At 35.7% G+C, this 23,709-nt stretch overlaps 3 protein-coding genes across 9 annotated transcripts in view; 2 read left to right on the forward strand and 1 right to left on the reverse strand.

Annotated features, from left to right (window-relative positions):
* The window catches only part of LOC126969349 (phosphatidate phosphatase LPIN3), an 83,331-nt gene extending 78,863 nt beyond the window's left edge, over nt 1–4,468 (forward strand). For 3 of the 4 annotated variants that reach the window (XM_050814704.1, XM_050814703.1, XM_050814705.1), the window contains one exon: nt 1,442–4,468. In XM_050814704.1, coding sequence (XP_050670661.1) covers nt 1,442–1,607 — 166 coding nt within the window. In that variant the 3' untranslated portion in view covers nt 1,608–4,468. The remainder of the gene's footprint in view (nt 1–1,441) is intronic. The other variant, XM_050814706.1, reaches the window with a different exon arrangement.
* A 5,518-nt stretch (nt 4,469–9,986) lies between these two features.
* On the reverse strand, nt 9,987–12,337 carry LOC126969363 (mRNA turnover protein 4 homolog). The gene is made up of 4 exons (XM_050814746.1): nt 12,060–12,337; nt 11,736–11,980; nt 10,682–10,930; nt 9,987–10,200 (listed from the first exon to the last, which is right to left on the reverse strand). The coding sequence occupies exons 1-4, from the start codon at nt 12,085–12,087 to the stop codon at nt 9,994–9,996; spliced, it is 729 nt and encodes a 242-aa protein (XP_050670703.1). The 5' UTR covers nt 12,088–12,337; the 3' UTR covers nt 9,987–9,993.
* A 1,759-nt stretch (nt 12,338–14,096) lies between these two features.
* LOC126969362 (14-3-3 protein zeta) lies at nt 14,097–19,395 on the forward strand. Of its 4 annotated transcripts, none has more exons than XM_050814741.1 (5): nt 14,097–14,258; nt 16,799–17,134; nt 17,813–17,936; nt 18,073–18,236; nt 18,790–19,395. In XM_050814741.1, exons 2-5 carry the CDS (start codon nt 16,835–16,837, stop codon nt 18,943–18,945), a joined length of 744 nt encoding a protein of 247 aa, XP_050670698.1. In that variant the 5' UTR covers nt 14,097–14,258; nt 16,799–16,834; the 3' UTR covers nt 18,946–19,395. The 4 variants fall into 4 exon arrangements, with proteins under 4 accessions (XP_050670698.1, XP_050670699.1, XP_050670700.1 ...); XM_050814742.1 differs by lacking the exon at nt 18,073–18,236 and adding an exon at nt 18,338–18,501; XM_050814743.1 differs by lacking the exon at nt 14,097–14,258 and adding an exon at nt 14,382–14,562.
* Nucleotides 19,396–23,709: the final 4,314 nt, after the last annotated feature.

The raw sequence follows: 23,709 nt of genomic DNA on the forward strand, positions 1-23,709 counted from the left end.
GAGTCCCGCATCGTTCATAAAATTTTGTTTTTCAAAATTTATTTTTGTATTAATCCTAGAAGTGTGGGTTATCAATTTAAAAACATAACAAATTGTTTAGATTTACAAGAGCGACATCTCAAGTCAATTTCCTAATATGCAAATATTAAGGATTAAGCAGGTTATTAACTGTAAAGTAGATCCTGTAAATGAAGCCACTACCTGAGAGTTGAACAGAGCATACAAGATTTTATAACGATACGTCACTCGAACGGTTAGCTCAGTTGGTTAGAGCACCGGCACGGAACGCCGGAGGTCGTGGGTTCGAGTCCCACATCGTTTATAAAATTTTGTTCTTCAAATTATTTTTGTGTACAAACTCATTAATCAAGTTTAGTTCTCGACTATATCCTTATCCTAAAATTAAACTTAACCAAACGTCATTATATTTAACGAACTCATTCTGTGTTATTAATAAACGCGAATTAAAGTTATTCTAAGGTTAAACCCTGCTTGTCTTAGCTTACCTTTATCACTACAGAATTACATACAGGGAGAAGTAATTTTAAACTAGAAGTAACTGCGTTTATTAATAAGACATAATGTAAATATTCTGCGTCGGACTCTTTTAACTTTTCCCCTCTTTTTAACTCGATTTGTATAATAGGTTTCTGGTTTCGGTCTATTTGATGAAGCCGTTTAAAGTACTGCTTGGAAGAACCCTACCTTAAAAACGAAAATATTAATAAAAGCAAAAGATAATATTGATAAGGTTTAAAAACCAAGAAGTAAACAGTTTGAATGTAAATATCGCCGCTAATAAACCAACAAAAACTATCAACCTTACTAACATCAATATTAACAACTTAATGATACTTATTAACATAATTACAATAATATACACTAGCGGCTTTACAAATAAACTTGATTTATAGCTATATGTGAGAATAAACCAAGTATATGCAAAATGTTTAGAAATAGCGATTTTGCTTGTGATTGGTTAAATCGGACGTATAACGTTTCCCGCGTTTATTCGCAAGGCTGCTTGATATTCGGAAAACTTCATAATTATATTATTGACAGTGTTGTCAGCGATATAGTCAACATTTTGCATATTCTTGATTTATTCTCAGTATAACTTTGTACCGAGTTTATTTGTAAGGCCGTAAGTGTACATAGTCAAGTTACTATTTTAATATAAATTATTTACAAAATGTAATCCATCCGTCACTCAGGTTGAAACGGACACTTCGGTGTTTCCTGTGTAGTTTGTTTGCTATAATGTGTAAAAATTGTTACATCGCATCGTCTAAACTTGTCTCGATTATGTGTGAGATAAAATATACCTACAAAGGAGCTGTAAGGTGATTTGCTTTTGATGCGGCATAAGAATAAACTTTATAAACTGTATAGTGTGCATTAAGTATTAATTTCAATTCATGTTAACTGGTCGTACGTCCAGGTACTCCCACATGACGGTGCTGGTGGACCAGGTGTTCCCGCCGATGCTGTGCGAGCCCAGCGGTGAGTTCTGCCAGGTGGTGTACTGGCGTGATCCGCTGCTGGACATGGAGCTGCCGCTGCCCGCACCTCCCGCCTCCAAACCGAAGACAGCCACCAAACCATAGATAATCCTTAATTGTACTCGTAAACTCTCCCCGCTCGTGTAACTAGCATGTCTTGTGTAAAAGTATACTAAGGCCGGCGAGAGGAGATAAAGAATGTAAACAAAACGGACCGGTACTGAGTTACATTGCGATAGGAGCGATTATTATGTCTGTCCTATCACTCGTACGCAGAAATAGCGTCAGTTGGTCGACGATAGTTAGCGATACGACTATCGTTGCGTATTTCGTGGTACATGACAGCAGTTGTCAACATTTGATCCGCCATTTTGCGAACAAGTTCATTTCTGTTGATTCATCATTCAGATTGCGTTCGAAGTGATACGTAATTTTTCGTTTGCGTTTTTACTTTTTTGTTATTATTTATCTGTTACTGTTTTATTTCTTGAAAATTTTTGCTGTTATTGTATTTGTTGATTTTATTTAAGTAATCACAACCTGGCAGCTCTAGACAACATTTTGAAATATATCAGTTATTTTATATTCAAAGATATCGATGAAACAGTTTTGGACCCTTGAAACTTTGTTTACATTCTTTGTCTCGTCTTGTTGGCCTTACTAGTAGTCATATTCATAATACCGCCATCAGCTCATTAAAATTATCTATGTTTAGTTAAAATTAGTTTATATCTTTAGTTTAAGAATCATTTGCTGTTTGACAAAATTAAGTTCGACGGTTGAAATGGGCTTAATGAGCGGATGGCGTTATTATGAACAAGACGGCTTTCCCACTATTTATATTCAATAGTAATCAAAATACAAGACTTCTTATTTCGCATGTTCAACACTCAGCACACGAACCTCGCTCTTAAACTTAGTTCGTTAAGGACTATATTGATTAGAAAATTATATCATTGATTATTATGAAAATTCTGAGTGTATGTAATGTAGATTTTTGTAGTTAATATTTTTGTGTAGCAACGAAGCTTGGCATAAATACCTCACCGTTCACTATATAACCTGCTATATAACCTGGTTTATGGAGGGACATAATCAAATTAGCCTTCATGTATCAAAAGTATTGACGTAAAAACGACTAAAATTAGGGTGGCGCTATAGAAGCAAGATCTCTAAATTTAAAATTATGTATATTGTATTATAAATAAATTAATGTTCATTTATTGTTATGTCATCAAAAATATTATGTTTCTACTCAGCTCATTATTGTTCGATCTGAAGGACTAGCATCCATGGTCAAGCAATAATTAAAAATAAAACTTGTTACTAAAGCGCCATTCTGGTGGGATATGGAACTATTATTTTCTGCGGGACAATAATTGAAACTATTCGCCGAGATGGTTTTCTTTACCTCATTATTTCATAAAGTTGTTAGTCATTGTAGGTTGGGTCCCCTTCCCTAAATAAGGCATTATTGAACATGTAGTAGGGTGTGGTTCAGTAGAAGGCCGTATGGAGAATTATATATTAATATTCTGATTAAATCTTACTTACGCTTCTCGTAAAGTAAATGAATTCTGCTGCACAATCCTGACAAAAAGTATCAATTGATTTATAATTTTTTTGTTTCAATGTATATTTTAGCTGACTAAAATATTTATTTAAATAAAACAAATGAGAATTTTCTTACGTGAATAATTTAAATTTACCTTTTTACTGCAAGCCACTCCTGTTCAAAATCATAATACAAATAAACAAGTGGATGCTTTCTTTTTTATGAATTTGTTAATGTTTCCTATGTAAAATTCACTTAAGAAATAGTATTTTATGGTAGGTTTCAAATGTTTTGGTTGTCAATTTTGTTTATAAATTTCAAACCAGCTTGACTGATTTTAAATACTACAACATAATATTTTTTAGAATGCTCAAGACACAAACACCTGTTCCTGCGCTCAGTTAGAAATGTTATATTTTAATTATCCTTACGAGTATTACCATTAATACATATGAGGAGGACAGTGTGAGAGTAAACAAATGAATTTGCATCTCAAAGACTGCAGTTCCATAGTTGATATTAGATTGAGTGTTGTTGATTATAAGTTTGCTGATGATTGTTTTAACTGTGATGTCGTCTGATGATGAAGCGATGCTTTACTTTTGTACTGTGATTATCTTATGTAAGTCTTAAAATAATATTGCACATTTAATAGACAGCCATTTTAAAGACCCAAGGATGTATAGAAACAAGCTGTCAGTGTCAATTTTTTTTTAAATAATATTCCACATTTCATATACAGCCACTTGAAAGACCCAGGGATGTATAGAAACAAGATGTCAGTGTCATTTTTTTTTTCTTAAAATAATATTGCACTTTTCATATACAGCCATTTGAAAGACCCAGGCATGTATAGAAACAAGCTGTCAGTGTCAATTTTTTTTCTTAATAAAATTGCACGTTTCATAGACAGCCATTTGAAAGACCCAGGCATGTATCGTAAAAAGCTGTCAGTGTCAATTTATTTCTTAAAATAAAATTACACATTTCATAGACAGCCATTTGAAAGACCCTTCATGGAAGAAACAAGTCAGTGTCAATTTTTTTTCTTAAAATTAAATTGCACATTTCATATACAGTCATCTGAAAGACCCAGGCATGTATAGAAACAAGCTGTCAGTGTCAATTTTTTACAAATAATGTCAATAATTAGTTACACATTATTGGTAGGGTCCATTTTGCGATTGATTTGTTTCTATTCATCCCAGCTGATGTGGCCAGGAATGATTAGAGTTTATTTTTATACTTACTAGAATTGATTTTGCTAGATTAGTAATTATTTTTTCATGTTTTACTTTAAACTGTTTATACTATTGTAATTTATTTTTCTGTGATTAATGAACATAATATAGAACTATAGAAGAACTGCAAACAATTTATGCTTCTTGTAAAATAAATTTGATGGAATAAATTCTTGTTATTTTATTAAGTCTCCAATACATATTTATTTGTAATAAATACAATCCGAACTGTCATGTTATCAACATGTTTTTGTTATATATAGTAAATAGGCAAGTATCACAATAATAATGAATGGATGCCAGATTCTAATTACCCATAACTTTGATTCGTTAACATCTCAGGATTTTGAGTTTTTATGTTTTAAGGTGGTCACATTAAAATTATATTAACAATAAGAATAATCGACAATTTGACCTTGCATCTCGCTGATATCTAGATATCTCTATATATATACTCTATAGATTCTCTAGAGAACGTATAGTTAAATTTTGCTCAGATATTACTTACGCGAAACTTAGCTGAGGTTGATAAGCACGAACTTAACTTTTGCATTGGGCTATCACAGCTTAAACTCAGCATAATTTCAACTGTCAAAAGACTATGCTCAGTTTACACTGCTTAATTTTACGTGAGCGAAGACTAAGTACGCTATATATATTTAAGCCCGAATGTATAGATCGGTACAACGTGTTGACCCGTTGTCACTACCTGAAGACAGTCATCATCCCTCTTTCTGTTATAGATTTCAATATTAGTTATGCGTCGAGTTTGCGCCCAGCTACTCGAGTGATACGACGTTTGCATGCAGCTGACTATGACAAAATAAACTCCGTAACTCGGAACTGTCGGATATTGATTGGTCAACTCATCGCGATTCAAATAACATTGATGATGTAGTATCCTATAAAATAGACAAGTATCTATGTGCCTTATAGAGTGATTAAAAATAACAACAATTACTTACCCGATTTGGTATAAGTAGGTAATAAACATCTGGTAAAATTAATAAATAAGAAAATGAAACATCATACCAAATGAAAAACATTCGGTAGGCGGAATGATTATAACTAATGCTCGATTTCATGCTGAAAAGTCAAAGAATATGTGATTCAGTGCAATGATAAATATATTCAACCACTTAGTATTTCGGGTCATTCATTAAATCTACACGGCATAACAGCAGCGGTATACCTGATACTCTTTACTTAAGTGACAGTCATTATGCTGATATGTTAAATACAATTTTAGAGACTGTTTTTGAACCTTCTTCAACTGGCGACGTACCCATAGATAGGTACGGGATGTAAGGATTGTATTATAAATTCTGTTTATATTAATAACTCCATTTTTGCAAAATATCTAAAGATTCTTGACTGGTTCCGATGGTTTACATCCAACCTTTCTGAAATGTGGCCGAAAACAGCTAGCAATTCACCTCGCTTTTATTTTCAACTTTTCATTATTATTTATGCCCAGATTATGGAATAATCTATCACTGTCCCCATTTTTCATGTTCATTTTTGTTCATGTAAGTCGTCATGTCAGTACAAGCATAGACTAATAAGTGGCCATGCGACCCGCTTAGCAACCGGCGCCGTGCTGCGCCCGGGGTAGTCGGTGGGAAATGGACTACCGGCCATGAGAATGTAGGAAACCACGCAACACATGGAAAATGGACTACTGGAAACTCAGTGAAGATGTGCCACATCCAAACGATGGGTACTTGGAACGTGCGCGGATTACTCCAACCTGGAAAGCTTGACATTTTGGAAAGAGAAATTACTCGATGCAAACTCAGCATCTGTGGTCTAAGTGAAACCCACTGGAAAGTAAACAGCCATTTCACAACAGACACCCATGTCGTTTATTTATCCGGGAACGACACGTACAGCAGGAATGGAGTCGCTGTTGTCCTACCAAAAGACCAAAAAGACTGTGTAACGGGATTTGAACCCATTTGTGACAGAATCCTAACCATAAAACTAAAAGCTTCACCCGTGAACTTAAACATAATACAGGCATATGCTCCCACTAGCACTGCGAGTGAAGAAGATCTGGAGAACTTTTATACAAAGCTGGGATCGGCTACCTCTAATATACCCAAAACAGAACTTCTGCAAATACTAGGAGACTTTAACTCAAAGATAGGTATGAATGCCCATCAACTAAGCGTTGGTGCAGGGAAGTATGGACTGGGTCAGCGCAATGAGAGAGGAGAATGTCTGATGCAATTCGCGGCAGAAAATGGCGTGATTATAGCGAACAGTTTCTTTAAAAACCACCCAAGGAGACTGTATACTTGGAGTACGACAAACGGGAATTATCGCAATCAAATAGATTATATCTTAATCAGGTCACGATGGAAAACCTCAATCAGGAACGCCCACGCGCTTCCTGGGGCTGACTGTGGATCTGACCACCAACTTTTGTTCTCCAAAATAAAGCTGAAACTAAGAGCAGCTCGAAAACCATCCAATCAAAGGCTATTAACAGTAGACAATGTCTCAAAATTTTCAGCTGTATTAGAGCAAAACTAGAGTCAATGGACGGAGTTGAATCCCCATACAGAGAACTCAGACATACTTTGGGATCAGGCGAAAGCTCTCATATCCAAAGCTGTCAATAAAAAACGACAGCACTGTATGAGTGACAGTACTTTAGCCCTTGTTGAGGAAATAATGTTGATGAAGACTTCGAGCTAACGTGAGAGACCTTAACGCAAAGTTAGCGCGTATTCAGGAGGCATGCAGGAGAGATAAGAACACTCATCTTAAAAAAATATGTACCGAAGTAGAAGCTCATGCTGATAAGCAAGAATCCAGAGACCTCCACCACAAGATCAAGTCCATCACGAAAACCCTCTCGTCCAAAACGTGGGCTATAGAGAACGCCCGGGGAGAAACGGCAACAGAACTGGACGTTATTTCCGAGACTTGGAGTACTGTCAGTCTCTGCTTAATGATCCGCAGGCGAAATCTTTTCCTTCAACTGAGCCTAATACCGATGAACTGGGCCCTGACATACTGGAAGATGAATTAAGAGCAGCCATTAAACATCCTCAAAAATGGCAAGGCAATAGGAAGAGATTATATCCCTATAGAGACAATTAAGGCGTCTGTAGAGTATGGTGTACAAATCTTCCACGCGCTGTGCAACAACATATGGAGGACTTGCGCTTGGCCTCGCGATTGGGCGCATACCGTGTTTATTCCACTACACAAGAAAGGCTCCACCAAATCCTGCAGCAACTACCGCCGGATTGCTCTGATATCCTATGCTAGCAAAATCCTTCTTCACATCGTGAATGAGCGTCTGAAATCCTATTTATCTATTGAAATATCGCCAGAGCAGGCTGGGCTCGTAAAATTAAATGGTAAACGGGAGCAGATACTGTCCGTACGCCAGATAATCGAAAAATCCCGAGAAATCAATAAACCTACACATATCTGTTTTGTTGATTTCTCCAAGGCGTTCGACTCTGTCAAGTGGCCGAAGCTCTGGAATACTCTCCTAGAAGTGGGTACCCCAAAACATCTGGTATCACTTCTTAGGAAGCACCTTAAGAAGATGGTACGGCCTCAGTAATAACCGATGAGGTTCTATCTAACAGTTTCCACCCCAGTGCAGGAGTCCGACAAGTATGTATAATTTCTCCATTACTGTTTAACATCTACACAGAACTGATTATGAGAATTGCTTTGGAAGGTATCACGATTGGAGGACAAAAAATATCGAACTTACGCTACGCGGATGATACCACCCTCTTCGCAAGTAGCATGCCTCATATGGAAGTGCTATTACACAGGATGGAAAACGTTGGTCTTGATGGGGGCACTGATTTCAAATAATGGCGGCTGCATAGACGAAATCAAACGACGCATGGAAATCTCCAGATCGGCTATGGATAACTTGAGGAAAATATGGAAGGATCGCAATATCACCAAAACCACCAAAGTACGACTTGTAAGGGCTCTCATATTCCCCATATTCCTCTATGCTGCTGAGACATGGACCCTACGAGAAAGTGAGAAGAAAAAGATCAACACTTGAGATTTGGTGGTGGTTGAGACTTGGAGAAAAATGCTCGGTATATCGTGGACGGAATTCCGAATGAGTCCATTCTTCGGTAGCTCGGCATCAAACAGAGACTGTCTGCTACCCTACAAGCTCGCATTCTCACTTTTTTCGGCCATGTATCGCGATTCCATAGAACGCTTAATAGTGCAGAGTAAAGTCGAGGGTACTAGACCACGAGGCATGTCCCCGATGAAGTGGACGGACCAAGTGAGCCAAGCTATCGACGTTTCTCTGCATGAATGTACGAGAAGAATGGCAGTTCGCGAAGAGTGGCGTCGCAGTGTGAAACAGGCCACTAACCTCGACGTGACGACCACGACCACTCTGACAAGAGTGTAACGCCGAATAAGTCCCCATTTTTAAATAAGGTGATAAGCATCACATTGTGCCTAAGCTGTTTGAAAAATAGTATATGATTCATTATTACCAATAAGATCGTTCATTAAATCTAATCAACATGATTAATTAGTGGCAGTTCAGCGAATCAAACCTATGTGAGTTATTATAATTGACATTAGATGCAATGGAGAAGGGATATCAGTTGGAAGTTGTGTATATATTTCTAAAGCATTTGACAAAATTTCACATTATCTATTTAATACAAATTTAATAAGTAAACTTAATAACATCGGTATCCATGGTGACCTCTTGAGATGATTTTCCTCATATCTACGCGATAGGTTACAAGCCGTAGCAGTATAGGGATATACGTTTAGTTATGTTATAGGCACACCAGTTACATCTGGTGTGCCTCAGGGCTCTCATCTTGGTTCACTTCTTTTCAACGTTTTTCTTCATCTCATTTCAAAATTTTATTTTATGCTGATGACACAAAGATTGATTTTGTTAATTCTGCTGAACTTTGTCGGCAGTTTTAAGAAAATTTAATACATATTATGAATTTTGCTTATTCTCGAAAGAAATAAGTAGTAGTGAAATAAGTGTAGTGATCCATAATCCGGGGGATATGACAAAGGAAGACCTTTTAGCGGTGAACACACAAACTTCTGTCTTCTTGGGGTTGAATTGGACTAAATTTTGTCAGCCCCATTCCATAGTCTCGATTTCAGACACAAGTTTGTTCCTGGTCTTGTCGACGATATCGGGACATTTGAATTTATTATTAAAAAACTTTCAATAAGTCTTAAGAATTTACTACGTAATAAGTATCATTAGGAACTATTTTGCCCAGTGTAACATTTTAAAAGAGTGTAACAGATTCAAATCAAATCAAAATCACTATATTCATGTAGGTCACGGAAATTACACTTATGAATGTCAAAAAAATATTTTTCTTATTGAATCTAACCCTACTTCATAAAGGGTTTCTTTATATAAATAAATTTATGTGTATGAGCATACCTGTTGCAAAAGCAAATTGAAATCTGATCAAACATACAAAAACTTCAGTAAATATTTTACTAATTTTGTCATGACCTACCACTTGCCTCCATAAAATAGCAAAAGAAATATTAATTTAGGCATAATTGGATACCCATGTTGCCCACATATGGTGAGATCACCAAAGTGAATACTATGAAGAACTTATAGTATGGGTTAATAGCGATAACATTATAATGGTTCAAAAATAGGAATTAGATATAAACAAATTTTGAACTAGGTTTTATTTTCCATATCAACATCATTTTCATTATCTTCTCCATCTGTAATTTCCTCATCACTTGATACATCGACATCTTTGAAGAAACCTTTACCTTTAGTCCAATGACATTTCATTACAACTTTAAACTTTGCCATTTGAATACCTAACAGCTTCAGTATGCTTGCTTGTTCTGGAGTCAATGGGGTACCTTTTTTGCATACCTGAAATTCAATAAATTATCAAGAAATTATATTCATACATATTAGTAGTTTGTTTTTTTTTTTTATTTAACACATCACTTTACCACTGATATTGTGGATATCCATGAGCAGTTGCCTTCACCACTTCCCATAACATGAGGATCTTGCCCATTTTTGATTTTAATATTTTATAAAAACATATGAATTTGGTTGAAGCTACTCTGTTTACTTCCATAAAAAGTGTAAAATAGACTTTTAGTGAACTTAGAATTTGAGTGTACTTCTATACTATCTGTTATGAATAAGGGTACTTGGTATAAGTAGTCTTGGTAAGTAAAAATCCTACTCATTTAAGTGTTTGATTGAGGTTGTGACCTAAAGAAGTTTTACTTTAAATAGTATTTCATGCTTATCTAGCAAGGTATGTGTAAGCGCTATAGATACTATATGATGTTTTTGCCAATGAGCCATTATATATTTAATAATCAAGATATATTTATACCTGATACTCTTTTATCAGATGAATAACTCCACGTTCCAATGATGTTGGAAGACCTAGTCTTCTGAGGTGGGGTTCTATTGTATGGGAAAAATCTTCAAGTGGTCCTTTGGGTAATATAACATCTTTTGTTGCTATAAAGCCTGACCTGGCATATTCTGCATCATCAAAAGTTTTGAACCATTCCAGTACATCTATGACATCTCTATTTGTCATTAACAAGCCACATTGTCCTTTTAACTTTTTTGATAGCTAAAATCAAAGCAATTTTTAAATACATGTAATGTACATGCATAAATACCTTTAATTTTAATTGCTGAAAAAGGTTCAAGCTATTTAGAATAGATAAGAGATCCAATGTTATTTTTTATAGTAGAAAATTAAAAGGATTCCCACCTTTGGGTATGATACTTAGTATTTATCAATCACATTGAAGCACATATAAGGAGTTATACATGATTTGAAAAGATATTGCTATTTTGCAGGATAATTTTAATATTATGTTTTTTCATCTTAAACTCCCTTTGTTCATCCTATGATGCTCATACAACCACACACACATGCACACTCATGTGTGTGTGGTTGTATTCACTTACAACCAGGTGAACTAGGTATTTTTGGCCATCCTATTCATGAGAAATAAAAAAAAGATTTAGGTGGCTCAAGAATTTTTGTAATGTATAGCATTTTCAACAGTGGAAGCCTTCTTTGCACAGAATGGGGGCTAGATTATGGGTACCACAACAGCACCTATTTTTGCCATGCAGCAGTAATGTGTAAGCATTATTGTGTTTCGGTATGAACCATACCTAGTGCATATACTGGGCAAATGAGACTTAAAATATCTCAAGGTGACGAACGCCATTGTAATGCCGCTCAGAATTTTTGGGTTTTCATGAATCCTGGGTGACACTGTATTGTAATGGGCAGGGTATATTATTAAATAGATTCTTCACCACAAAAAAGTTCCTGAAATTCGCCAAATATTATTTTCCTTGAAATTATACTTCCACACTGATTGTTAGTTAAAGTATTTATATTTATAGACTTATGTTACCATATTTAATTGATCATCAACTTCATCACTTTTTGTTCGGCCTAGAGCTACAGCCATAACTTTATTCTTTCCAAAAAAGAATCGGGAATCCTTCCATTGGTGTCGTAAATCCTTAAGTTTTGTATTTCGCATATTATCAACAGAAAAAACAAAAACGTTTTCATATTTTGTTAGGCAAGACCTAACTTCCTCAATCATTTTCTGTTTTAAAAGAAGACCTTTTTTGTTTGTCTGTGTAAGTGAAACTGAAAACAGGCTCAATGTTACTTGCTATTATCAATAGGAAATTAAAAAATTAACTTAGGTTATACCATTTACACATACCTTTTTTATCGCGCTTTGATTTAGGCATCTTGTGATTTGTGAATTACAATTTAAAAAAAATTCACACACTAGTTATGTTATAAAATACCTTACAGTTTACACAAGTTTAAGAAATAAGAATGCAAGTTGCAACCTATTTATTTTTCATCATTTAAAATACCATGCCGAGTTCATGTGTATTGTGTTGACTGTTGCTACTTGCCACTTGGTACTTGCTAGTTGCTAAATACTAATTGCTATTGCTAGTTGCTACGCTACTTCCTTCATGCTTTCTTTGAAGTTTAAAGTTTGTAACATTGTACTTGTCAAAGACAACTTAGATCATTTCGTTCCTTAGAATATATCCACAGTAGACATAGTACAAATGTCTACTGTGATATAGCGTTTCTTTCATTAACCTCTATTAAGTATTTATTATAACATACGTTGATAAAACATATGTTGACAAAAGATAACACAATATCCTGAAAATTTATAATTCAAACTTCACTCAAAGTCAAAGTCGATAAATACATTCCACAAGCAATGAATGTTTCGATCCAATTTAAAATTATGTGTAGGTGAACGCTGTACAATTTATTGAAGTGAAAACTACTTTAGCTGCGTTGGACACTTTTGGTAGAGAAAATCTTATAGGTTCGCGTCACCGACATGCTCATGATGGCGCACGCGACAAATAAATAATTAAAAAATACATATAAATGTAAGTATAAAGTAAGACTTGCACTTTTTGGATGGGTGAAATTTTGTGAAATCGCGTAACCGAAATGCTTACAGCAGCATATCAGCTGTTGTGCTGTGTATATGTTATAAGTGAAATTGAATGGATTTAGTGAAAAGTTCAATGTGATGTGTATGTACTGTGCATTGCTGAAATAGTGTTTTTGTTTGATTAGAATATTTTTGAAAATTTATTATTTTATGAAAAAAAATGTGAGCCGTCACGGGACGCCTGGCAGATGTGAAACATCGACATTATTTTGTAAAAGTAATATGCAGAAAAGAACATATTGTGATAGGAACTAAATATGTCATAATGATAACATAAAATATTACGATTTTTTTTCAGATAACGATGACTATTTACTGAATAAACATTTATTTTCATTAAATACAAAAATTTACGAATTTATTTCAAATCGTGACTACTTAATTCGTTTAATCAGTGACTTCGGTAATAGTTATATTCGATATTGCCTCTGAGGACGGTATTACTGTGACAAGGCGATGCGTCGCCACGGCATGCGTCGCCACGCCAGAAATCGGTTTTACGTGTGGCTATAGATGTTTCACATCAAAAATTCGATTTTAGAGTTACAAAAATTTATTAAGAATATTTAGACAGAGGCTGAACTTTTGTTAAGCTAATTATGTAAATCAACATACAAGACAGGGTCTCTGAAAGAGTTTTTAAGAGTCGTCGAGGTAATCATTTCCATGTGAGTACGAAAATCAATCGTTTCGAACTCAGAGATATAAAAATCTCATTAGAATGGTAAAGGTTATAAATTATTTCTATATACCTATAGGCGTGTGTAAGTGTATTCTTTTTAATGTGATAAAACACAGAATTTAAACTATGGAAAGATACATAACTAACATGATATTAAGTATGTTAATAAAATAATGTGTCAACTAAAATGCGTAATATTTCATTTTTGAACTTGACTTTACTGAGTTGGAGTTATTTTAAGTTTTATGTAACCGAATAATTAAAGAATTTTGTGCATAATTTGATGACACCAGAGGAATAGGAAATGGAGAAAAGGATGGGAAATGAAAGACAATATTCGACATAAGGGTTCATATGCACCCACATTTTAATTCTTTACGCCTAGTGCAGATATAATCACTCCCACGCAACTTGGATGACCTCAGCTGATACAAACACTAGAACTTCGGATAGTGAAAACCCCATTGGACAGGACTCCTGGAATAATATCACAATATAGAAATTCGGCAGAAAATATTATATCGTTAAAATACTATTATTTCTCCGTTTCAGATGGTGTCTATAATTTTTGAGTGCTATTATGTTTATGGTTTATTTCAATATGGCTGCCTTAATTTGAGAACCCCGTTCCGTTTTTGTTTCCCCTCTGGCCCCGCAATCGTCAGTGTAGTGTATCGTTCACCGAAGAGAAAAATTGATATTGTGTAGCTATCGCTGGCTAAATTACTTTATTTCCCTTCTAACAAGTAAGTGCTTATGATTTAGTATTGAGTGGTAATATTTTTGTGAATAACAAGAAAGAATTGGTTCCATTTAATAACTGAATCAAATGTGAATGTGACGCATTAGAAGGAGTGTCTCGTGCAGCAGCCATTTTGCCTTTACCGGTACCACGATACTGCGGTGCGGACTGCGGTTATAGCTACTAACTATTCCAGTATTCATTACAAATATTCGTGGTTTTGAGTTAATTTTGGGACAAAATTAAAATACTTTCTTTATATAAATCGCAAGACTAACATCACGTTCGTGACCTTTCTACTAAGAGGCGTAAGTCATACTGAAACGTTTTATTTTACAGTAAATAGTTTCGCGTAATGTTAGGCTATGTGTGTTTAATATTAATTAAAAACCAAATAGTAATTAGTAACCTAAGAAACAAATCGTGACGGTGAATATAATGTAGAAAATGACGAAAATATATTAATGCGTCGTAAGTTGCCATATCTCTAGTCACGCCGTTATCTTTTACGATAACGATTGTCATAAGATTCCTGAACCGAATTTGGTCGTGTAATTTGTAATTATGTGTGTACACATTCTAAACACCTACTTTATTTTATGCTAGTCTGAAGATAACTATAACCTTGTTCTGGTCTCTTTCATTTACGCCCTGTGAGATCACATAGATTTGCACGTGTGGATATATAGTGGCCACCTATTTTATACTAGTACACTATAACCAAACAATATTGATTAGAATTTGTGAATTGAATTGTGAGTATTATTTGTAGTAAATACTACAGTTGCTAACACCATCCCTTCCAATCAGGGAAGTGCATTTTAAAAGAATGAGTCATTTATCAACTTTTAGTATCTTGTAAATGTCACTTACTCAAGTAAATTTTGTGTAGAATCTGTTTCAATATTATTAATAGTTTACTAAAATCCTAATAAATCAATAATTTATATAAAAAAATAATGTTATAAAATTGAAATGAATTTTTCAAAAAACAGATAAAAAATTAATTTAATTTGATCATGCACAATGTTTGGTTATTGACACTACTACAAGTTATTGAGACTATATAAATATAGTATATAAGTGCTGTGTGGCATATAAATATGGTACTAAAGTGCTAAATATTGTCATAACTTCAATACAATCTTACTGTATGTTAAAATGCTGTGTTACAATGGCTATAATTTGTTCAATTTCTAGTTATATAACTAGGTATAAGTGTAGAATAGGTATTAGTGAGCAGTACACTATATGGTATAAAAAGTCCCCTTAGTACTAAGACAGGTTGTTTTCAGCTAGTTATATTTTTAACATTTTAGCAGTTTAATAATTAGAATTTGATGTATATTGTTTTCAAGTGTTCTACAAAATATAGGATGAAATGCCAGTTCACCTGATTTTAAAACCAGATATGTTTATATTTAGTACAGATTACTAGTACTCAATTGCCACTATGAATTAAGTAGCAAATTCAAGTTCTCAAAATTTATGTATTTTGCACTATGTTGACATAACCAAAGCCGCTTAGCTGCAATAAATGCTAAATGATTTACTATATTTGAATAGCATTGTGAACCAACTGTTTCTTTAATAAGTTTTGATGAATACTAATTATTATTATGGCCGAATTGGCATGTCTGTGTCAAATCAGGTGACCTATTAGGCTTTCAAACACACCCCTTGCTTGGACAAGGTATGGTGAAACTCAAATATTTTCATTCTTAATAGAATTTTTAAATTACTTATTGATTGAACATTAAATTCTTCCAACTTGTCAGTTCTTATCCTGTTAAAATAACAAGTGGTTAGCATTTGATTATCCTTCAATACATAATTATGGGGTAAAATGTTTGTTTGTTATACATCACTATACTGATGTTATATTCCAATTGATTACCACAATATGCCACACCCTCTCTTAGGTAAAGTAATATTTTATAGGGGGAAATTAAAGATTGAATTTCAGACTAATTAGAGTAATTTGTACAGTATAATACTACTAGTAATTAAAAATGGAGTGTCACCTAGCAACAGGATATTGAACAGAGAAAACTAGTAGTAGGTACTTAAATAAGGGCAGAGTAGGTAGGCGCCGGGGTGGCGGCGACTGTGGGATGGGGTGAGGGCGGGGGTCGAGGGGGTGTGTGCTCGCGTCGCGCTGGTCGAAGTTCGTCTGGAGTGTTTATCCCGTCGGCGCGGCGGATCAATACTGTTGGCGCAGTGGTCGGGCGCTGGAGGAAGGCGCGCACCTCACTCGATCGAGTCTGTGAGATGCTGTCGAACCGATCGGACGCCGAGTCGATGTCGCGTTTGGCGTGAGGATATTGCTCTTTGAGCTTGCTACGCAAAGTTGTACCGCAGCGCGAGTGCGCTTGTCTACCTCTTTATAAAGGTGCGCCTTTATACATGATGACTCATACCCAATAATTGGATTCACTTAAGTGAAAGTGATGCTTAACGATTAGTCTTTCTGAGGACGTTCGTAATGCGTAAGAGGTGACTCCCGATCATTGCGTGTTACTTAATTTTTCAAATTAATTGCAGGGGCATCAGTAATATAGTCCTCACGCAGCATTAAACATGTCCGTCGACAAGGAGGAACTGGTGCAACGCGCCAAGCTTGCGGAGCAGGCTGAGCGATACGACGACATGGCGCTTGCGATGAAAGAAGTCACCGAGACCGGGGTCGAGCTCAGCAATGAAGAAAGAAACCTCCTATCTGTTGCCTACAAGAACGTCGTAGGCGCCCGGCGGTCGTCATGGCGGGTAATATCCTCAATCGAACAGAAAACCGAGGGATCAGAAAGAAAACAACAAATGGCAAAGGAATATAGGGTTAAAGTAGAAAAGGAACTCAGAGAAATCTGCTACGATGTTCTGGTAAGTCGGGATGTATTCTTAAAAAAATATTTTAGTAGTTTCAGCTAGTTTTGTTAATTAACGACAGAGGATACAACGAATATCGTGTGAACGTAGTAAATTGAGCGTAATGTCAAGCTAAGTCATCCCACGCGAATGACGTCATCATATTTGCACATTGCCAATTCGATGATGCAATCATTGGGCCTTAAGTAAATTGGGCAGTAAATTAATAAATTGGGGCTATGGAATATGGGATTTGTGAAGGCTATGGGGCGCGGTGCGGCTTTTCCGAGGAATGGTGTGGGGGTGGGTGGGTGACGTATTGCGCCGCGTCACTGCGCGCGCCGCCTTACTCACTCCACCTAGATTCAACAGTTCACATGCCTTCAGCTATTTATTCAGATATTTTAGAATTATATTATAAAGACTAAAATAATAGTTGTATGATGAGTGATAAATTCATAGGCATTCAAAATATTGGTCATGTATCTGAGGATAAAATTAACATTTTAACTAACTTTTAATATGCTGTTTAGTTTTATGGCCGGGATATATATTTTAAAAAATAGTGGAGGCTGCACCATCCATAGATAAATTTTAACATTCTTTTATTAAAAAAAAATTGTGTAGTTAGTAGTGGTATAACATAAAATAGTATTTAAATTTATATTTTTATCAAGGGTTTTTATTTTGCAGGGTTTACTGGACAAACACCTTATCCCTAAAGCTAGTAATCCAGAAAGTAAAGTATTTTACCTTAAAATGAAAGGTGATTACTACAGGTATCTCGCAGAAGTGGCCACAGGAGAAACCAGAACATGTAAGCTATTACTATTAAATCTGTCCAGAGTTAAATATGTTTTCTGTAATATTAATATTTAATTTAAGTTATTTTTTCATTGTCTTTGTAAAATTTACTTTTTGAAATTGATTTAACCACCAATTATATATTACAGCTGTTGTAGAGGATTCACAGAAAGCATACCAGGATGCCTTTGAAATTAGCAAGGCGAAAATGCAACCCACACACCCAATCAGGCTGGGTCTCGCTTTAAATTTCTCAGTTTTCTATTATGAGATTTTAAATGCACCAGAAAAAGCGTGTCAGCTCGCCAAACAGGTCATTATTTGTGTCAAGTTATGTATAGGGACTTTGCTGGCTGGCGCGAGGTGGGCGAACAGTTAGGGTTCATATTTGGTAATTATAAAACTTGTCCTCAGCCGTCGTGGATGACTCCCAGAAGGCCTACCAGGAGGCATTCGACATTGCCAAAGCCAAAATGCAACCGACTCATCCCATCAGGCTGGGTCTCGCACTCAACTTTTCCGTGTTCTATTACGAGATTATCAACTCACCTGCCCGGGCGTGTCACTTAGCCAAACAGGTTTATTGCACAATCTGATCTGAGTTTGTTGTACCAAAATGTAGTTTTTTTTATTACACAATTAACAGTGATCTAGATTGTCCCCCAACTATATTACCGCATGGCACTTAATAATGATCCACAGTTGACACTAATAAATTCCTGTTAATATAAGCATGTATGTATTGCTATTAACAATTTAATACTCGAACCAGCCAGCATCGGCCTGTTAACAATGTATTGTAAATGTATCAGTCATAGTGAATTATTAACAGGGGTATGTAATATAGAGAATGGCTTGTATTACAGGCGTTTGATGACGCGATCGCAGAACTGGACACGTTGAACGAGGACTCGTACAAAGACTCTACCCTCATCATGCAGCTGCTGCGAGACAATCTGACTCTGTGGACGTCAGACACACAGCTGGATGGTGACGAGCCAGCCGAGGGCGGCGACAACTAAGGCCGCCGCGCCGCAGCACCCTCCCACCACACGCATTTGTTCTCATCGGTGTTTAACGAGTAACATTCGAGATCGCCGCGCGAGCCGTCGCTTGTAAAATAATGTTAAAAATGTCGTACGCAGCGGACCTTGCGATCCGTCTAAAATTAAATGTTATGTGTCACCCTTGACGGTTTTGTATTTCTGTATTTAAACTGTATTACAGATATCGAGCTGACCTGATGAATATAAATATTTATAACTTAAGTTATTAAAATTACGGTTTCTTAAGTTAAAAGTGTTTTCCTTTATAATACAGTGTAACAAACAGCCCGGTCGGCCCCCGAATAACATTCCGTTCGACAATTGTCAGCAGTGAGTCGATACAAAGATGGTGAATGTTTTATAAATTATGCAATTATTAGTTGTATGAAAATTGTTAAATTATACCCAATATACTGATAAAAGATAGATTTTCATTAAATCAAAGTCACAACTGTAAATAATGGCTATAAATTTAATTTTTGGGGCACAAAAAACTTGTTAGTGTCTTTATGTGGTTTTTGTGATGTCCTTGGACTGTTAATATTCCACCAAAGGAATTCTATTATAATATTGTTGACATTAACCACTTTGTTGTGCCCATCACTAAGCATTCTAAAATTTCAAGCATTTATTATGATTTTGTGATGGACAAAAAATATATTGTAACATTTCTGCTGCATTTTACCAGCCATTAATCTATTATATTTTTCATGTTTTCACCAATAAACTTTTGTATTAAAATATACAATTTTTAGTTTTAGAAATCAATATTTGAATAAACAGCCTCCTTATTAACCCCATAAAGATTTTTATGTTTCTTTCTCATTGAGATAATAGATATCTCAGTTACTAAAAATGCAAGTTCGTAAGCCAAATTTATTACTGATAAAATTAGAAAACTAGTCTAAAAGAACTTGTCACATTAAGCAAACAAAAAATTTGATGTACTCAAACGATTCATTCAAAGTATTCATTGAACCTGTTGGTGGTGTTCAAAAATTGGATTCTTTCTCTAGGTTTCACTGCTAACCTCTGAAAATTTGGCTAGAGATTTTCAGAGGCATTTCAGCTTTATAGACAGATATCTCAAATGTTGAATTAGCATTATGATATATGACCTCTGCTGCCTAGGCGCTACAGCCTAGGACTAGAGACTTGAATTAGTAAGTTGTGACTTACACTTACAGCTACTTATTTATTGCCAATACAGGATAACTATTTCGTTCCTCGTTACAGAATGGAAATGATGCACTGTGCAATTGGTAGGTATTACACAAAAGGTTAATCTTAGGGTATTGTCTTATAACCACGCGAAAGGCTGTCTTATTAATAAACGCACTGTAAAGTTACTCCCAACTTTAAAATAACCGAATTCCACCACCGGACATTACGTGCAAAGTACCACCCGCATCACGTTGACGTCTGGCTTCTACAACCGCGCGTTTTGCTAGAAATTTCTTGCCTCGCGCATAATGATGGAATAAATTACCGGCTGCGGTTTTCCCGAACAGATACAACTTAGGGACCTTCAAGAAAATACCATACCTTAAAGGCCGGCAAAGCATTTCTTGACACCTGTTGTTGCTGATGTCCATAGGCGATTGGCTCACCTCTCCCGATCCCGCGAGCCTCTTGCCCGTTTGCCCCCTCTTATATAAAAAGAAAGTTAAAATGAAAATAACTTTACTTTGCGTTTATAACACATTGTATAGGTAAGTTGTAAATTGTAATTCGTTAGTATAATATAATAAGACAGTGGTTGTCACCGAAATGTTCATTCGTTGTCGGGGCAATAACTGAGGTACCTAAGACTAAACACTATATCCCCCCCTCTTTGGAAATCCATAATATCCTTACCAGCTTGATGTTTGGCGTTCTTCCATAATACGATTTTCAAGTACCTACCTAACTAGCACATTGTACTTTGGAAAAGACTAGACTGGACTTCTTTCTGGTGTTTGCAGTTCGATAGAATATGTTTACCAAATGATGTATACCTGTTTTTCCTCTGTTGTTGCAATGAAGTATTAGTTGCGGTGATTATGATTATCCACAACCGATGTGAAACGAAGGGAAGCAAAAATAAGTAAACGAAATTTTATTGATTTTTCGTGCCGGACGATCTAACTAAAAAAATGGTGAAAAAAAGGTGAAGGTACCAAAAATTTTGTTGAAAAGAAATATATTTTGATAGGAATATAAATTATTTTGAACATTTCAAAAGAAGTAGGTATGTAATGTGGATGTTACGTTTCCATTTTACGCGTACCTACCGAAACGCCTATGGTGTTTTGTTGGTAGATTTATAGTTATTATTTTAAAAAGCGATTGCATTACAGGCAAAACAGGCGCTAAAATACAAATATAAATACATGATTGTGAAAACCCTCTTCAGACCAAACGTGCATACGTGCCTACATACGTGAAAATATTGATTTTAGCGCATATAAAAGAAAAATACAATATTTTCTATTTTGGATAATGAGAGTTTTTCCACTGTAGGAGGTTCAAACAAAACACGTTTTTTCAAATATTCCATCTTTGCATTATAATATACACCTAACTCCTCTGGCCGCTTCTTCAAAACCAATCAAAAGGTACGTTCCCGAGCTATCATTGGCACCTCGCTCCCAACTTTTTTTATGTGGGGGTGATGGAACTGGATACTGAAAATTACATTATCTGTTCTCGGATAGAGCAGTCGTTTTGAAATTCATTATTTTGTTCTCTATGCAATGACATTGTAATGTCATTGGCTCTATGGCGTCATACTCGCATGCTAGATGATACGATTATTTCCATAAGTTTCTGTACTCGACAGCATTTCTTTAAAGTGTTTGTAGTGTGCGAGAAATGTATGGCCATTTATTGGAAAATTCTGTTCTGTTTTTCTAAAACGTCCAATGTCAATGAAAGCTATGTTGTATGTGTATATTTTGTTGTGCACAGATACCTATCTGAAAAGAGCTACTTACCTCATTAGAGACAAGCAAACTTCGTCCTTTTCTTCCTAGCCTTCCATGATGTTATAGTATTTTTTTTTCCAATTTTAAAATTATTCTGGAAACAAGATAACTGAATTATCGCAAGTAAATCGTTTAGCAATGGAATAGCTGATGCCTAAGAATATGTTATCTTGGGATCCTCGAATTATTCAAGTTTTAGAGCTGAATTGGGAGCTTTTGAATTAATTCTTAAGTCTAATAATGTCTCCCAAATTAGGCATATAACTACGGCAAGTTGCCCAAAACTCTCAAAAACTAAAATGTTCTTTGAATTTTTTTTTGTTGTTTTCATAGGTAGTTAATTAATCCTAGAGTCAGGATGGTTATAGAGCCGAAACATTTTCATTGTAGATAAATCAGCACTTATGTCGACGTGTTTTATGATTCCAGATGAGTAGTGGCTATCTTTTACTGTAGTAGTAGTACCTATTGTATGTAGCTGGAGATATAAGAGGTCACTGCAGAGATCAGATATCATAAACTGGAATAACAGTTTGTGTTTTAATATAGAATATTGAAAACGATATCCACATTATCGAAGTAATAATGTTGCGCAGCGCCCTAAAAACGGATAAGGCGCCGTAAACATTTATCCCAAATTAATTGTTCTGCCTACCGGTGACCACATAGGTACATTTGCTGCGGCAGGTTATAGAGAAGAAGGAGGAGTATAACCAGGTACTATGTTTGGCGTTCGTAGACTATGACAAAGCCTTTGATTCGATCGAGACCTGCGCGGTGTTTCAGCCTCTCCAGAGGTGCTACATTGATTATCGATAGCTTTGAAGTGATTTTATGGAAACGCCCACGATGATATACGGAACGCAAACGAGGTCGCCAACTATGGGCCTTATAAGAAATCTCATGGTCCCTTAGCATAGCCCGCTGGGAGTTTCCCTGCGAGATCGAATCAGAAATGAGGAGATGCGTAGGATAACCAGTCATCGATATAGCCCATATGGTTGCGAAACTAGTGGCAGTGGGCAGTTAAAAATATCTGGATAAAAAGTACCCACAGTGTATCCTTTCTGTATCCGTTACCTAATATGTGTGCAAAATTTCTTGTAGATCGCTTGAGTAGACACGCCCTAGCGAGAAAGCCTAACAAACTCACATAGAGTTTATGATATTAGTAGTTGTTTATTGCAACGGGGCATCGGTATTTTTTAGTTCATAACTAGAACTCATCAACACTGCTGTGTCGCTTTACATCTATAAGAGTATTGTTAAACTTCCAACAACCGTACAAATAATCATGTAACAAAATTATTAGAAAAACAATTTCAATATGGAGACTTCATTCTAAAGCGATATACACAACAACCATTAGTCGTATCACCGTCCTTCGACAAACTCCGTAATGCCTAGTACCTATCGGAATACTTGGTCTCGAATTGATTCCCAATTCTGCGGTCATTTGGAAGGCAAAGGCAAATTAGTTTCGTAGAAACTAAGGATCAGAAACAGAGAACGACAATACTTAAAGCCGGCCCAAATTCTCACGCTCTGCAAACCTAGCGAGAATTGACGGGGAACCAGTTTCTCGTCAGTCAGTCGGGGCTGTGTGAACGGCCAGATCACTTGGCGTTGCGAAGTCGCTTCATTGTGTCTTGCACCGTATTTATCACGGAGAGGTTTCCGAAGAACTGTTTGAACTTTTTCCACCTTCGCACGACACGTCACAAACTAGGATGCCATCTCCACATTGTGGATTTCTAACGTTCTTATTACAGCG

The sequence above is a fragment of the Leptidea sinapis genome, chromosome 18 (genome assembly GCF_905404315.1).
Source record: "Leptidea sinapis chromosome 18, ilLepSina1.1, whole genome shotgun sequence".
In the NCBI taxonomy this organism is placed as follows: domain Eukaryota; kingdom Metazoa; phylum Arthropoda; class Insecta; order Lepidoptera; family Pieridae; genus Leptidea; species Leptidea sinapis.

Excerpts from the sequence above, each read along its gene's own strand:
- LOC126969363 (XM_050814746.1), bottom strand. The coding sequence starts at position 12,087 with ATGCCTAAATCAAAGCGCGATAAAAAAG. Across the intron at positions 10,931-11,735 it reads TTGATGATCAATTAAATATG|CTATCAAAAAAGTTAAAAGG; the intron begins GTAACATAAGTC and ends CTTTGATTTTAG. Across the intron at positions 10,201-10,681 it reads ATCTGATAAAAGAGTATCAG|GTATGCAAAAAAGGTACCCC; the intron begins GTATAAATATAT and ends ATTGAATTTCAG.
- LOC126969362 (XM_050814741.1), top strand. The coding sequence starts at position 16,835 with ATGTCCGTCGACAAGGAGGAACTGGTGCAACGCGCCAAGCTTGCGGAG. Across the intron at positions 17,135-17,812 it reads AAATCTGCTACGATGTTCTG|GGTTTACTGGACAAACACCT; the intron begins GTAAGTCGGGAT and ends TTTATTTTGCAG. Across the intron at positions 18,237-18,789 it reads CGTGTCAGCTCGCCAAACAG|GCGTTTGATGACGCGATCGC; the intron begins GTCATTATTTGT and ends CTTGTATTACAG.